The sequence below is a fragment of the Grammomys surdaster genome, unplaced genomic scaffold (assembly GCF_004785775.1).
Source record: "Grammomys surdaster isolate TR1022 unplaced genomic scaffold, NIH_TR_1.0 192, whole genome shotgun sequence".
Taxonomy (NCBI): Eukaryota; Metazoa; Chordata; class Mammalia; order Rodentia; family Muridae; genus Grammomys; species Grammomys surdaster.
In genome coordinates, this window is record NW_021604637.1 from 829370 (window position 1) to 841449 (window position 12080).

The 12080-nt window shown below is 44.9% G+C and overlaps 1 protein-coding gene across 10 annotated transcripts in view; it reads left to right on the forward strand.

The window, feature by feature from the left end:
- The window catches only part of Fgfr2 (fibroblast growth factor receptor 2), a 111444-nt gene that overhangs the window by 67083 nt on the left and 32281 nt on the right, over positions 1–12080 (forward strand). For 4 of the 10 annotated variants that reach the window (XM_028769384.1, XM_028769380.1, XM_028769387.1 and 1 more), the window contains 2 exons: positions 24–171; positions 3402–3604. In XM_028769384.1, the coding sequence (XP_028625217.1) occupies positions 24–171; positions 3402–3604 (351 nt within the window). Of the gene's footprint in view, positions 1–23; positions 172–1290; positions 1436–3401; positions 3605–12080 lie in introns of all 10 variants that reach the window. The other 6 variants (XM_028769381.1, XM_028769388.1, XM_028769386.1 and 3 more) reach the window with 3 other exon arrangements.

Sequence of the window (12080 nt, forward strand, 5' to 3'; positions counted from 1 at the left end):
TTGTTTTCCTATGTCTGTTCTAGCACTCGGGGATAAATAGCTCCAATGCAGAAGTGCTGGCTCTGTTCAATGTGACGGAGATGGATGCTGGGGAATATATATGTAAGGTCTCCAATTATATAGGGCAGGCCAACCAGTCTGCCTGGCTCACTGTCCTGCCCAAACAGCAAGGTAACAATGCTTTTGTGTTTGTGTATTTTGTTTTTGTTTTTGTTTTTAAGAGAACTGGATATAGGAGTTAAAAAGACTCGGTGCTTTGGGAGGCAGCAGGCAGCTTCTAGAATAACTCTTGTGGCCTTGGTATATTTATAATCATCTTTCTTTGGTGGTGCAGCTGGCATCATGCCAGCGGCCATGGAAAAATGCCCACAATGTTCAAAGTACTTAAAGATCATCCTCCACCCTCACCCTGTTTTCAAGCCCTTCTTTCTGGTCTGTCTTGTTTGGACTGCATACTCCCCGTGATCACTGTGTCCAAGTACACATGGACCTTACGTTTGCATGCCTGTGGAGTCTGCACTATCTGATTATTAAGCTGGACTTTTTAGTGCTGGTTGTATAGAGAAGTGCTAGCATGATAGGATTCACCTAATGAAAGGTTTGTTCTTTGGTTTGGTTCCATACCAGATCCTATCCAAAACTGGAGGCTGGTTATCCTCTAGTGAATGTGACACTAGAGGATGGTCAAGGTAGATGGTGGAGCTTTCAGTTTTCATTCTTCACACACAGACATATTTATATTAGAAAAGGAAACACACTAAAAGTCCAGTTTTTTTCTGTTACCAGTATTATGCTTTCTGCCATGTTCTTTCAGTGATATGTAAAGCAAGATGACTTTAGCTTGAGTGAAATTAACCAGAATCTGGTAACCAAGACAACCTCCCACCCCGGTTCCCATGGAGCCCGAGGTATGTGGACTCACAGTGGGAGTCTGCATCCAACAGGACCAGAACCCAGATTAACCCTCTGAATATTAAACTTTTTGGAAACCCAACCCCAAATCCAAATGAAAACAAATTTAAAGAGAACGGACTCTGTGGGCCGATTTTTCCATGTGTTCAATTGCATGCATGTCTAGGTGGTGACGCCGGTGTGGTGACGGGCCTGCAGAGGTGAGCTGGCCGGTGTCTCTCAGTGTCTCTCGGTTGTGGGCTTTGTGGACGGGCTGCAGTTGGAATCTCCTGATGGCCAGCACCCCCTGGACCTGCTGGGACGAGGCCTCTTGGTTCCAAGGCCCCCTCCACAATCATTCCTATGTCTAGCCCTTTTCTTGCTTCGTTTGTTTTCTAGGCTGCCGGTGTTAACACCACGGACAAAGAGATTGAGGTTCTCTATATTCGGAATGTTACTTTTGAGGATGCTGGGGAATATACGTGCTTGGCGGGTAATTCTATCGGGATATCCTTTCACTCTGCATGGTTGACAGTTCTGCCAGGTACATACTGCTCTTTCTCTCTGTGGGTTGGCCTCTTTCCTTGGTTGATTGCTATAAATTAACACAGCTTCTGTTCTTAGAAATAGCCCCATTTATTCGTTGCATAAAGATGTCCCCTGCCAAAATGTTCCAAATGATGCCCAGGAACAAGAAACAGCCTTAGAAATTCATGCACAAGGAGATCCCATACTAGAATTAATGGTCAAATAAAATGTTACCTTTAAACCCAAAGGGATCTTATAATCTTAGTGAATTGTTGAGTTGTTGACTCAATGAGCCCATCCCCCACTCCCCCTAAGGAGGAAGTCAAAATTACTTTGTGAAATTCAAAGTAATTTTTTTCCCCATTGTAAATTCCACTTTGCTAAAAGCCCCTATGTGGTCTGATGCCGCTTGGTCCAACTTGCTTACATCTCATTTGAGTGCAGATAGATTTGTATTGAGGTACCCGGGAAGCACCTCTGAAGGGAGGTGTGCAGAAGCAGTGTGTTACCTTGGGAATCGGGTGGCTTGCTGCATGCCTTGATAGAGTGGTTTGCTTTTACTGCAGAAGCATGTGTGTGCTGTCTCGGGCTCGATGTTATTTCTGCCTCATAGAGAAATAAACATCAACAAAGCCCATTGCTGTCTAAGTCTTTAACCGATGCCTCTGTTCTAGTCCAGCTTTCTTGGTATATACTGCTCTCTCTCATGCATTGCCTAACATTTCCTTTGGAAAACTGCATAGACTGGGTTGCAGCCCATGATGCTATCCTGCTCCAGTTATGAATGCCTTGTTTCTAGAGTACCATGCCTACTGCATGCTTGTTTTATAGCTCATAAAAATAGATGGATCATTTCGTTTTTGTGCTGTGCTGCTGAGAGGTTTGACTATCTTTGCAAATATTAGTTTCTCTGATTAAAATGTATAAGCTTGAAAATAATAACCGTCACATCCACCTTGCCCTTTCGTTATGTTGTGAATCTGCTCTGTGAGTATTTATTCCTGAAACGGAGATGCCCCTCCTGTTGAGCTTGCTTGGACTTGCAATGCCGCGCTCTGTAAGTGCCTACCTGGCACTTCTTAACCAATTTGCCTGACAGCACTACCCCTTAAGGAGATGCAGCTTGAAAATAATCATGTGTGGAAATACACTGCTTGTGGCTTGACCAATTGAGGACTAAGGAGGGACTGATATAGTTGACAGAAGAACGTGCTAAATTAATAACAGTTCTGCTCACATGGAGTACCGTCATATTTTTAAACAGTTCAGTAACAAGTTAATATAACTGGATTTAACTGGATTTACAAACATTTTAGTGGAGATATAGATATATACATATATACATATATATATATATGGTTATCTCATGGTTGATACATCTGTTTGTTTAACTGAATAATATTCTGGACTGTATGAAGGGACTCATCAAAGCATTTTGGGCCAGCCTACTAGTGAGCCCTGTGGAGCTGTGGTCCTCTGGGGCCCTGTTGAGCCTTCCCCTTGCGGCACCTCCCTAGCTAGCAAGCATTGTCCCCATCTCTTTAGAAACAACGGTGGATGCAATTAATTACCCTTTAACAGCTCTGTTTGGTTTATGTTAAGTGGCCATCATGAATGACAGGCCTCCTGTGGTGGGTGAACTGGGTGTCCTTCTCTGACCAGGGGCCTAGCAGAATGTGGCCTTTTAGTCTCCCATTACAATTTGGTATCAGCTGCTTCCTGGTGGCAGATGCCCACTGAGGCTAGAGGAGGTGTCTGCCTGCGCTGTAGTGATAAATTGAAGAACCCTTGGTTCTTTGTTAGCATTGGAGAGGCCCAGGCACATGGCTGCTCTGCATCTGGGTATCTTTCTGCATTGACCTGTTGATGAGGAAGCCCTTGATAAGATGGTCTCATTTCTTGAGGTATGCTTTGATACATCCCTCTGGTATCCTAACTCTGTGGCCTGTTTATTTGTCCTCCTCCTGTGATCTGCAACCCAGCGCCTGTGAGAGAGAAGGAGATCACAGCTTCCCCAGATTACCTGGAGATAGCTATTTACTGCATAGGGGTCTTCTTAATTGCCTGCATGGTGGTGACAGTCATCTTTTGCCGAATGAAGACCACGACCAAGAAACCAGACTTCAGCAGCCAGCCAGCTGTGCACAAGCTGACCAAGCGCATCCCCCTGCGGAGACAGGTAACAGAAAGTAGATAAAGAGTTTGAAGAAATTTACTCCCCTTCACCACCCAGCCTGCTCTTGGATCTTTTCCCTCTGCTTTTATTCTCCTTCTAACTTCTATGAGCTTCAGAACTGCAGGCAATTCTACCACTGTGCAGAGTTTCAGTCTGGGTTGGGACTGAAGAGCAGTAAGTCACAATGCTGCTCTGGGGTTGGTAGGTTGGGTCTAGTTTTAAAGGGCAATAGTATGAAGATTGGGGCTGCCCAGTGGGGTGGGCAGCTACTCTTGAGGCCAGAGGAGGCTGTGCCCTCTGAGCCTGTGGGAAGACTCAAGCACAGACAGGCCTTCTTTGGAAGAATAGGCATTTTCATCTGGGGTCCATTGCTTCCTTATGAGTCAGGGTGTTTAGGTTCAATTTTTACCCTTACTAGGAAAGAGAGTCTAGTTTTCTTTGATTTACTGTTTTATGTAGAGATCAGAAACAGAGTATAGAGGTACACCTGAACTAATGCTTGCATAAAAGTGGTCTGTGATTTCTTCTAAACTGAACCTGTCTGTCTTGGCTGAATCTGTCCGGTTTTTGAAACAACATCGTATGCTTATAGTTTATTGTTACAGGTTACAGGTGTGGCTAGGGATTCAGTGATAGGATGGTTTTATGTGTATATGTGTGTATGAGTGTATTTGTGTTCTAAGCACATGTGTGCTGGTGCCTGTGGAGGCCGAGAGAGTGTGTAAGACCCACTAGCGCTAGAGTTAAGGCAAGTGTGAGCAGCCCTGCATGGATGGTGGGAATTGAACTCTGGTCTTCTAGAAGAGCAGCAAGCACTAATTAACCACTGAGCCAGTCCTTCAGCCCCCAGATAAATTGATTGTTATGTAGAACAGGGAGAAAATTACCTTTAGCCTTGAGCTTAGTCTTTGATGCCTGGCTTTGGGGGAGGTAAGGCCAGATAGAACCTTCACTGGGCCATAAAGCAAAGCCCTTCAAAGGTGGATAAGAAAAAATGCTTGATTTCTGTGTTTGTTCAGGGATTCTAAGGGCCAGGCAAGTGTGGGTGTAAATCTTTATGATAGGATTTGGAACTTGATTCTGATAAGATTGTCCCTATTTTTTAATTAGCAATTAAAATGACCTACTTGGACTGTGTTACACTGTCCATCTTAGTAGACAGAACTGGGAAGTGTTTGTTAAAATTGCAGATTCATTAGTTTGCCCTAGAAATTCTTATTTAGTAGTTCTTGAATGGATCTGTAAGTCTGCATTTTAAGCACTTCCTCGGGTCATACTGTGTAATACCTTAAGAATCTCTGGGTTCATCCCAACCCTGCCTTTCCTGGGCTGTCAGCTAGCAAGGCCCTTTCTGTGGACAAGGTTCTGGGAAAGTTCTGGGATGGACTGGAACCAGCAGGCCAGTAGTGGCTCAGACATGGGGCCTTGGCTGTTCTCAACCTAGCTTCGTACTACAGGCTGAGCAGGTCCTTGTCAACTTCCTCGAAGCCTCGTTTCCAACAGGTGTTTCTTGTAGAGGTTTAAGATATAATTTGCAGCACATGTCAGATGCAGCCATTGGCCAGCTGTTGAATGCAAAGTCAAAGACCCTCAGCGGGTTCCTTTTAGTCCGAGAATGCTGTGCTACTCTGAGTGACGCCACTGTCATTTGGGGGACTAGAGAAGCAAGATGGTGCTAAAGTTAAGTTAGCTGCCTACTGAGTTGCTGGAAGAGTCCAATAGTAAAACTCTCACTTGGCTCGTGATAGTGCTAAGGCTTCAGGCTGAACGGCCACTCCTTTGGCCACTCCTTCGGCCACTCCTTCACAGCTTCTCCTGATCTCTTAGCCCTGGGCCATCCTTAACCTCTGGACTCAGGCTTAAGGAATTTAAGTAAGGGGAGCAATTTAAGTAAGGGGAGCGTTGTCCTGTCTCATTATTCGTTTTTTAGAATAGAGGAAACAAGTAAAATCCATAACTTGAGGTAGATAGGCCATTGACCCATAATTATTTCATCATTTAAAAAAAAATGATCTTTGTTTTTGTGTATGTATGCTTACACATGTGTGTGGGAGAGAGGAGGGCATTGGGTCCCTTGAAGCTGCAGCACAGGTAGTTGTGAGCTCTCTGATATGGGTGCTGCGACTAGAACTTGGGTCCCCCACAAGAGCAGCAAGTGCTCCTAGTCACTGAGCCCCCTCTCCAGCCCTCATCACTATTAAAGAAACCTCTTTTTACATTTATATATTTACGTAGCTCAGGGGTGTGTGTGTGTGTTTGCATGTGGGCATGCACATGGCATAGCATGTCTATGGTGGCCAGAGGACAACTTACTTGGGAGACAGTGCCTGCCTCTACCACGTGGTTCCAAGGAATCAAACCAGTCAGGCTCGGTCAGGTCATCTTATCTGACCACCGATTTTGTTGACTCCATCGGCTTTTAAAGAAAAAAAAAATTAACACCTTCTGCAGCGTTCTTCCTTTTGCTTCGTGTGAAGAAGACAGATGTCCTTGAGTTCCCTTTGGCACTCGTGTTCAGCATGTCTTCCTTTCTGTTTGTCCAACTGAGTTTCTTCGTTGTCTGTCTGTTTCCACCTAAGCTGTCCATTTTTTTTTTCATATACCGTTTGACCAGAGGAAAAAGTTGAGTTTCTTCTTATTTACCTTCCTTTTTTTCTTTTATTCATTGTCATTTACTGAGTGCACAGCTTCTTTTAGTGTGTGGCCCTAAATTAGGACTCTTGGGCTGGGGTGTGGCTCAGTGATGGAGTGCTCGCCTAGCTTGTCCAATCCCCAGCATCACCAAAAGAACATAATTAAGCCAGTTTCATGTCAGTGAAAGCCTGCCCATTTGCCACTGGCTGCAAGGTTATTGAAGGTCCTTTTGAAACGTTTCTTCAGGGTCACGTTGTATGAGGAAAGTGAGTAAGGACCAGACTGTCTGGATGAATAAGTCTCTGGGAGATAAATGGGATGAAAACCTGCTGATATACTCCAGCACTTCCTAGAAGTCATGGGGGAGTGTGGTACTTACTGTCTCTCCCCAAAGGATTTCCCAAAGCACAGCCCACTGTGAGGAGGAAGAGATGCTTATCGTGAATCTGGATAAAGAGGGTATTGGGCTGTGGCTGGAGGGAAAAGTCCCACAAAGGCCTGCAGAGAGGTTAATGACAGAGTGAATACCACAGGGATGCCAAGCATGCCTTTACCTGGCGACAGATGAGCCGGTAATCACATGTCTGGAGGACCAGTACTCCCAGGCTTTATTTTGTGTTGGCCCGTGCTTCTATATGATGCAGCGTCCATGTTTGAACCTCCTGGCCCTTGCCCAGCACAGCATGGAGGCTCATAGCCTCTCTCCATTCACTCCATCTTTGTCTTTGTTTTAGAAGGAGAAAAGTTAGGGTTTTTTCATGTAGTCTTTCCGTGTGCACAAGCTTGTGTGTTCAGGTATGTAGGTGTGTACAGAATGCGTGCAGAGTCCAAATGATCACCTTAGGTGTCACTCCTCAGGTGCTGTCCACTCATTACTCTTTTTTTTTGTGTGTGTGTGCTAAGTTTCTCACCCACTGGCCTGGAACTAGTCAAGTAGGCTAGGCTGCCTGGCCTGTGAGCCCTAGGGCTCCAATTGGCCCCACCTTCTCCTCCCCTCCTCCCTGTTAGGATTCCAAGTGTCAGCTACCAAGCCTGGCTTTTTTTTTTTTTTAATGTAGCTGCTGGAGGTTGCTCACAGGTCAAGGAAGGCAGGCTGTTTTACCTACTGAACCATCTTCTCAATCCTTCTTTCTCTTTGATGCCCCGAACTTGTTTAAAACAGGTATTTCACTTTATTTTTCTGAGGTGAAAATGTGGTTTTATTTGTTTGTTTTCTGTATCAAATAAACTCTTTATAGTCTTTCTAGTAAACATTAATTTTGGGAGACATTGTATATGCGTTGATGCTTGGAGAAAGATAAGCAGCTTTTTGGTGGGACAGGCTGGTAGGTAGCCTGTGGGATCTCCCTATTAACGAAGATTCATCCCTCTCATCCAAGGCCAGGACTAGACATTTTGTAGGTACATACTCGCCTGTGTCTACTTCTTAGTACCTAGTGTTAAATGGCAGTAGCCGACCTAGAGAAAGACACCTTGTGACCCAACTGGACCATCAGTGGTCACTGGGAAGTGGTTGTTGTGTACTCCTGAGTCCAAGTGGAGGGATTTGCTTTCTGTGTTTTCCACAAGTCCCTTGTTGGGGAGGTGAGGCCTGGGTGTAGAGCTGCACAGAGGAAGCCTTGTTCTGTGGAATGCTGTGTTTGTTGACAGGCTTTCCCAGGTTATGTCAGCTCTTCTCTGGAGCCAGAAGTTTGCATAGGGCAAGATGGAGATTCATCTGTCTATTGACTGCCTGTGTCCTGATGAATCCATAGCCTACCCATCTCCCAGTCTCACCTGGGACTGTAGTGAGTTTGTTCTTAGCCTCAGCCACTGACATAGGTAGGTGAGAAAACCAGAGAGCAATTTCATAGTGCCTTTGAGGCCCATGCTTATTAGGGGTGGGCTGGAGGAACACTTAATTCCCAAGCTGTTCTCAGGGCAATATATTCATGGTCTTAGAGTATATGAAGCTCAGTGAAAGTAACTTCTTACTCACTTCCTGCTTAGCAGCTCAAGACCATGACGGGGAATCTCCTTCGTGGTGTAGTTAAGCTAGAGTTACAGTATCCTGGTTCCGGGAAACATTTGGGCAACTGGATAGTTGTGGATGACCCAAGTGGAGTCTTCATTTTTGTAGGGAGGATGGCTTTCCTTGTCCTCCAGCTTAGCCTGTCTTTTCTCTCAGCCTCTGAAAGACATGCTTCTTTGACTGAGATCTACCCCTAGACTTTTGCTGATGAGCTGTAAGTAGAATCAGAACACCCGAGTCAGGTGCTTTTACTGTTGTGATCGGGCATTCGAGTCTCTAGAGGAGGTAGAGGCTGTTTAAGGGACAACGTGAGTGATTACCTAGTTTCTGTTATGGAGGGAGAAAGAAATTTACCCCCCAGAAGCCCTCTGAAGCTTGGTGTGGTGCAGGTTTTCTGCTTGGTTGTGGAAGTGTGTGGGGCTAGATCTAAGACAGAAGTATGTATATGCTGGCCTTCTATTCTGATGTGGAAGACTCCATCTGCTGCCTGGGAGTCAGAGGGTGTCTCAAGTCTGCTGTGGTCTGAGGGTATGTGTCAATTCTCAGGAATAAAGACAAACTTGACTCACCCCTCCCCATAGTGTCTTCTCTTCCGCCTGCCCTGTCATCTGTGAGGTCCCTTCTGGATGCTCAGCTTAATCCAGCATAGAGAGACCGCTATTACTTGGTGGCCCTTTAAAAAGAAAAGGGGAGAAAACCCACTTCCTCCGTTAATCTCCCATATGTACCGTGGAAATACATGAAAAGCACATTTAGTTAAAAGCTTGATTTATGGCACGTGGTAAAGAGATCCCGGCATGTAAGGCTGCCGAATTGGAGACTGTGAAGAGTGTGTGGCTTTCTAAAAACTGCCTGCCAAGATTCGGGTGGGTGGAGAAACAGTTTACTAGAGTGTTAGCATTTATTGTTTGTAAGTGACTTCTAACAGTGGGATATTTTAAAGTGGGTTGAAAGGGAAACTCCAAAATTGAAGTTTCTAGAAAAAGTCTTGAAGAATATCTGAGGAGGGGAGTCATAACTACAAAAGAAAGAGAAGAAAGAAAGTCTGTAATACAATGGCAAGAGGAACCGTCCAAGGTGGGCGGTGGGGCCACAATTCAGAGGGTAGGAGCCCCTGAAAGGCAGGGTTCCTCGGGGAACCCCTACTGGGGATTTTGCCAAGCCCTCCAGACAGGTTGACTTTCTGAGGAGAGGCGAGTGAAGAGAAAGCCAGTCATGCTTTACAGCCCCAGAGGGGATTTTAAAAGTAGAGTAAAAGGCATGGAGGTAAAATTAAGATGTACCTCTGTAGACAAGGGGAACAGATTCTATGTGTTCAGATACTTCGAGTATTTTCTTACCCTTTCTCTCTCTGGGTGTTTTTTACAAAGGTATTTTTCCAGACTTGACATTGAACCTGAATCTGCACTTTATATTGAACAAAATTCCCACAAGGAAAGGCAGTTTTGTATTTTAATAGCAGTGGCTGCAGCAAAGACTCTCAAGGTTTTTTTTTTTTTCTTCCATATTAGTTTAGGTTTTTTTCTTCTTCTCCTGTTTTCCATTTTGAAAATGTCCACATTAAACCCTTGCGGAGGTGCTCTGTTGCGGGCTGGGTACATGTATGGTAAACTTTCATAGGCCTGTGGTGTGCATTCTGTTTGGGTCAAAGGTTCTCCACAGAGCAGTTAATGTCAGATTAGATGGTGGATCTCTCTGATTTGAGGTAACTCCTAAGTCATATCCACCAGCGGGAACTTGCTTACCCTACAGCTTTCCTTCTCCCCTAATTCCTAGATTTAAAAAAAAAAAAAATCTTGTTTACTGGAGCTCTAGGCCATCCTGGCTGGCAGTTTAGGGTCGGTCCCATCTTGTAAATCAGACATGCAATTAAGGTGTATACCATCTAATGTCAGAACAAACCCACCCAGTAGAGCAGTCTGATGAGCTATGCAGCAAGGACTTAAAGCAGTCTTTATTCTGTCCTGCTAACTCTATGAACTGAGACTATGAGACTGCCTGAGACTCACAGGTGCTGTGCTTTGTAACAGAGACATGGGCCCAGGAATATGACCTTGACCTCACAGTGCCATTGACCAGGATGTAGCCCGCCAGACCCAGGGCATCTTAGCCCTGGATGGTCACCAGGTCACACGCTGAAGGATATGGAAACATCACAAAACAGCCTGGGGGGAAAAGAGAGAAGTGCAAATGGGGGTCTTGCTAGTTTCTAAACTGAAGTCTGCCTCTTTCAAGCCTGTGCCGTCCTTTCCCATTGTTCATATTTCTTTTATTCCAAATGATATTTTGGCCAAAGAGAGAATGTCTACTAAAACACAGAAGAAACACAAGACCAGGGTAATAAAATCTAAATGGTGTAGAAAGTTCTAGAATAAGTCCTATTTCCTACCTTGCTCCCAATTCTTGATCTATCTCTCTTCCCAAAAGTGACCACTACTAAATCCTCAGATATCTTTCCAGAAAACATTTCCTGCCTTCCTTCCCAAGTCTTGATCTCTCTCCCAAAGGTGACCATGGCTAAACCCTTAGATATCCTTCCAGAAAATGCCTGTGGTCATAACCCAGCCTGTAAGCCTCCATGGGGTGAGAACTGACTCCCAGGGACAAGCCACAGAAGCTGCGATGTGCCACTAGCTTCCAGCCATTTACATCAGTCAGAACTGTGGTCTCAGGAGATTTCCCAGTTAGTGTCCCCTCCTCACTGGTCTTAGCACACAGTAGGTCCTAACAGTTAAGCTTAGAACTGACTTTAAGGTCCAGTAGTGCTGAACCAAGCTGATGATGGCCCTATAAAGAGTATCCTGGCTGTGCACAGCCTCTGCTGGCTCTTTGCTCTCTGGGGTCTGTGTTGTCTCATTATTGGGCTGACTTTTACTAGTTTGGCTGTAGCTTCTTACCTCTGATCCGCTGGTATGAATTTTTACTATTTTTCTACTAGGTGATGATTTTCACCTATTTGTGTGGAAGGATTTCCAGAAAGATCTTATTTATTTATTTATTTATTTATTTACTTTTAAAAACATTACATGCCTTTTGCTAACATAACTTGTGACCCTGATTCAGAATGAGTCAGGTGGGTGGTTCCAAGGAAGTACTATGGACCATCCCCATTCCAGAATCTTCTGAGTCCCTTCTCTGTAGATGAAGCTCATGATGTTTTTGTGGCCAGTGGAAAGTGGACATCTTGATGTTGTCAGGAAGCTCCTGGTTTCTGATGCAGCCTGCTCACCACAGCTCGGCTGGACACCATGTGGACAGTGGGAGAGGCTTGGGAGTCATCTTTTGTTATGCTGGGGTTGAGCGCCTCTTCTAGGACAAAGGGGGAAACAATGGGAGTGGATTCTAGAGGCACTCGCTTGTTTCCTAGCGCAGCCTCCCCTGCTTGCTCCTGCATTTGCCTTAGAGATTAGGATCCTTGGCTCTCTACTACAAAACTATCAGGTTCCTTCATTTAAAAAGAAAAAAAGCATCAATTTTTGTTGTGGCACAATGTCCAGTCTGCATAGTATCATTTAAATATAGCTTCTCCTTGGGGGTTGATGAAACGGCTCAGTGGGCTAAGGTGCTTAAGGCCAAGGCCCATAGTCTGCGTTCAATCCCCAGAACCTACATGGTAGAAAAAGAGAACTGACTCCAGAAGTTGTCCTCTGACCTCCACATTGATGATATGCACGCAGACACATGCACCACACTGATATGTACACAAACACATGCACCACACTGATATGCACACAAACACATGCACCACAGTGATATTCACACAGACACATGTACCACACTGATATTCACACAAACACATGTACCACACTGATATGCACACAGACACATGTACCACACTGA